The sequence below is a fragment of the Bidens hawaiensis genome, unplaced genomic scaffold, assembly GCF_021521415.1.
Source record: "Bidens hawaiensis isolate Kalapana, Puna unplaced genomic scaffold, B.hawaiensis_p1.1 tig00000055_1, whole genome shotgun sequence".
Classification (NCBI taxonomy): Eukaryota; Viridiplantae; Streptophyta; class Magnoliopsida; order Asterales; family Asteraceae; genus Bidens; species Bidens hawaiensis.
Genome location: NW_027491016.1, coordinates 2,318,342 through 2,321,642, shown reverse-complemented (window position 1 = coordinate 2,321,642; position 3,301 = coordinate 2,318,342). Strand labels below are relative to the sequence as shown.

The 3,301-nt window shown below is 34.3% G+C and overlaps 1 protein-coding gene across 1 annotated transcript; it reads right to left on the bottom strand.

Moving 5' to 3' along the window:
• Window positions 1-2,364: 2,364 nt before the first annotated feature.
• On the bottom strand, window positions 2,365-3,004 carry LOC143624676 (RING-H2 finger protein ATL70-like). The gene has a single exon (XM_077095270.1). It carries the CDS (start codon window positions 2,935-2,937, stop codon window positions 2,365-2,367), a length of 573 nt encoding a protein of 190 aa, XP_076951385.1. The 5' UTR covers window positions 2,938-3,004.
• Window positions 3,005-3,301: the final 297 nt, after the last annotated feature.

Here is a 3,301-nt window from a genome sequence, read left to right as displayed (position 1 = left end):
GTTTGGGGAGCAAAAAAAACGGCCATTTTTGACCCCAACGGTCAAAAAACGGCCATAAAACCGTTTCCCAACGGCTAGAACCACTCCAACGGCTATAACCGGTTCCGAACCGGTTCCGGTCGAACCGGTTCCAGAACCGGTTCCGGTTCGGTTCCGGTTCCTACCCGGTCCACCTCCAAACATGTCAAACCGGTCCCGGATCGTCGGGTTGAAACGGAACCGAACCGGTTCCTACGAAAAACGGGTAGGAACCGGTTCGGTTCCACCGAACCGGTTCCAGGAACCGGTTTTGTTGTCCACCTCTATTCAGCTGTACTAGTGTTCAGTAGTGTATTGGACGGTCAATAGTTTAAGGCATACGAGGACCTGACGATGTAGCGTCAGGTTTTGAAGACGAATGCGGAGGGCTTCAACTGAAACTGGACTAGGGAGGAGCTCACAATCCATCCTCACGACTTACAAAAACCATAGCTGAAGCGCCCCATATTTGTTCTTCTCCCACCACCATTGCGTGACCATCCTCAACATTTTTAAGCTCATATGGTGGGTGTATATGTTCCAACGTATCCGAGGATCGACCTGCTATGATACCACTTTGTCACAAAGTTATCTTCTAACTCTGTGTATGTATCTGGGATGCCCAGGATCCAATCAATCCGTCTCGTTTATGTTCATGGTATACACCTTACCGCGGTAAGGTCGTGCCCGATGAAATTTGGACTAGCCAACAGACCCAAGCATTTAAGCACAAACAAGCAATCCGGACTTCGAATAATTGCTCGTGACATCGTGCTTCTTTCAGTTTACATACACGTTTTTACTGTGATAGCTACGTAAAATTAATACAATAACTTGGTAGAATTATTGCCCATCTGATTTAAGCAATTAAGCCTTTATCCAAATGATAGGACCATTAGTTCATTTTATTGTCTTCCTAATTACTATTGAGAAAATTGTGAAAGCTGTCTATTAATAAGGTCGTTGACGTTTTCATTTGTTAATTAAAATTACAGTTGATATCTTTTCGAAAGAAAAATAATCAATCGACTAGAAGCTTTGCATGAGCATTATTTAAAAGCTGTGTTCTAATTATAACTTTTGTGACTATACAGGTTAATTTTTATTGATATCAATAAAAGTTTAAATATAATTACATTTTTTTAGATTAGTTTTTAAAAGCATTGTTTAATTGTTTTTTTTTTTTTTTTGTAATACAGTGAATATATAGTTGTTATTTTTTATTTTTATTTTTGTCTTTTATCTCTATTTTTTTCTATTCTCCACAGGACAACATCTATATTTTTTCATTTTATACACAAATGTATCTATAATATAAAATTATTAAAATATATAATATAGATTTATTAAAAATATTAAACTAAAATGTTTTATGAATATACTAAAAAGTAAAAATTTTAAAAGGGTCTTTTATGAAGTAACTACTAAAAAAATCTACAAAGAATTAAATTGAAAAACATTTAAAGAATATTTGAAAAAAAACTTGGTGTGGCCTATAGCCACATTGTATGATCTAGATAAAGATTCGTGTGCATTATGTCGGTATTACCAACATAAAAATCTGTTACGTCAGAGAACAAAGAAGACATGCCATTACGCTAATTATTAGTTCATAAGTAATTTTTAAAAGCAACTCATTTTATTATCACTCTAGTCTAAGTGATACCACCAGATAAAGGATTAGCACATGGAGGAGCTTAGAAAAAGAATATTATCTCGTTTTTAAGCAACCCAAAATAGAAAGTGGGTTGTGTTAATTGTTTGACTTTATATGGTAGCCACAGCCACTTAGCTTTATTCAAAGCTTTGACTTTTCATATGGGTAACTAGTATAATAATTATTATTATTATAATTAAATTATTTTTATCTTAAGTTTATTTTAATAATTATTCTATATCAAGTTTAAATATTTTGTTTGATCAACAGTGTTAATATTATTAGTTGGATTGCTTTATCATCATTATTTTCATTCTAAAATCCTTGTATAAAAAGAACTTATTTTCACTTATTCATTTTTTTATCAATTCTTTTAATTTATCAAAAAACCATCATGTATATGGGCAAGTATTGGATCTCAATCTTTATATATTTAAGTTACTAAATTTATAAAATATAATAATAAAAATGCCGACAGATAAGCAGCAAAAGGATTACCTAATTAACAATTTAACATGATGCAACTTGCCCACTGGCCACTAGTTATACAAAGTGGGAGCATTTTGCTACATAAAAATTAATATATGAAAAAAAAAACAACGTATAGTACGTGTAGTACACAATCTAAACCAATAACCTTTGCATCTCATGTTAATTTTCACTTAAAACAAACGTACAAAACAACTTTGTCAAGTCAACTCCGCCACCGGCGACTTTCGACACACTGGACATGTTGCATGCACCTTTAACCACATATCAACACATCCCACATGAAACCAATGCCCACATTCCGGTAACAACCGCATAACATCGCTTAATTCATATTCCCCTAAACAAATCGGGCAACGCGAGTCATAATTGTTACTAATATGTGTCTCAACACATGCATCCTTACCCGTGTTAACTTTATTAGGCTTCATGGCTTCAGAATAAACGAAAGTAGGGAAATTTGATAAAATATTGTCTTCTAGACCGGTTGAGAGTGTTATTGAGTGGAAATCGTCGGTGTCTGAGTCGGCGGTGGTGGTGTGGAATGAGGAGGTGGGGTGTGGTGGTGATCTAGAGCGTGTGTATCGCTTGCACATGTAAGAAGTGTAGGTGAGGATGATAATGAAGAGGAGGACGATGAGAGCGAATCCTACATCGTAGGCGATGCGTCGTTCAGGGTTTACGGGTTCTACTCCGGTGTAGGAGGGTGATTCACCGGTGTGTATTGTGGTTTTGATCATGTTGAGTGGTTGAGGAGAAAGTGGGGAGGCCATGGCAGTGGGAGAGCCATGACAAGGTCTTTATCTTTGGGTTGAATGGGCCTTTAATAATTTTAGAAAAATATTTTATATAATATGTAGATACACTTTTAGGATCAAATACATTTTATTCTTAACATAAAAACAGTGAGAACTAATTTGTTTTTATAATTGTTTGTTGTTGTATCTTTTTCGTATTTGCTGATTTCCGATTATGAAACGTTATAAGTAATTGTTAATTTACATTTTGCTGTTATTATTAGGTTTTTTTTTTCTTATACCGTTATAAGTATTTGTTATTATTTTGTTGCTGATTTTAATTCTTTTGTTGTTACAATTAGGTTTTTTTTCTTTGATATAATAAAACATTGCTTATATA

Excerpts from the sequence above, each read along its gene's own strand:
- LOC143624676 (XM_077095270.1), bottom strand. The coding sequence starts at position 2,937 with ATGGCCTCCCCACTTTCTCCTCAACCACTCAACATGATCAAAACCACA.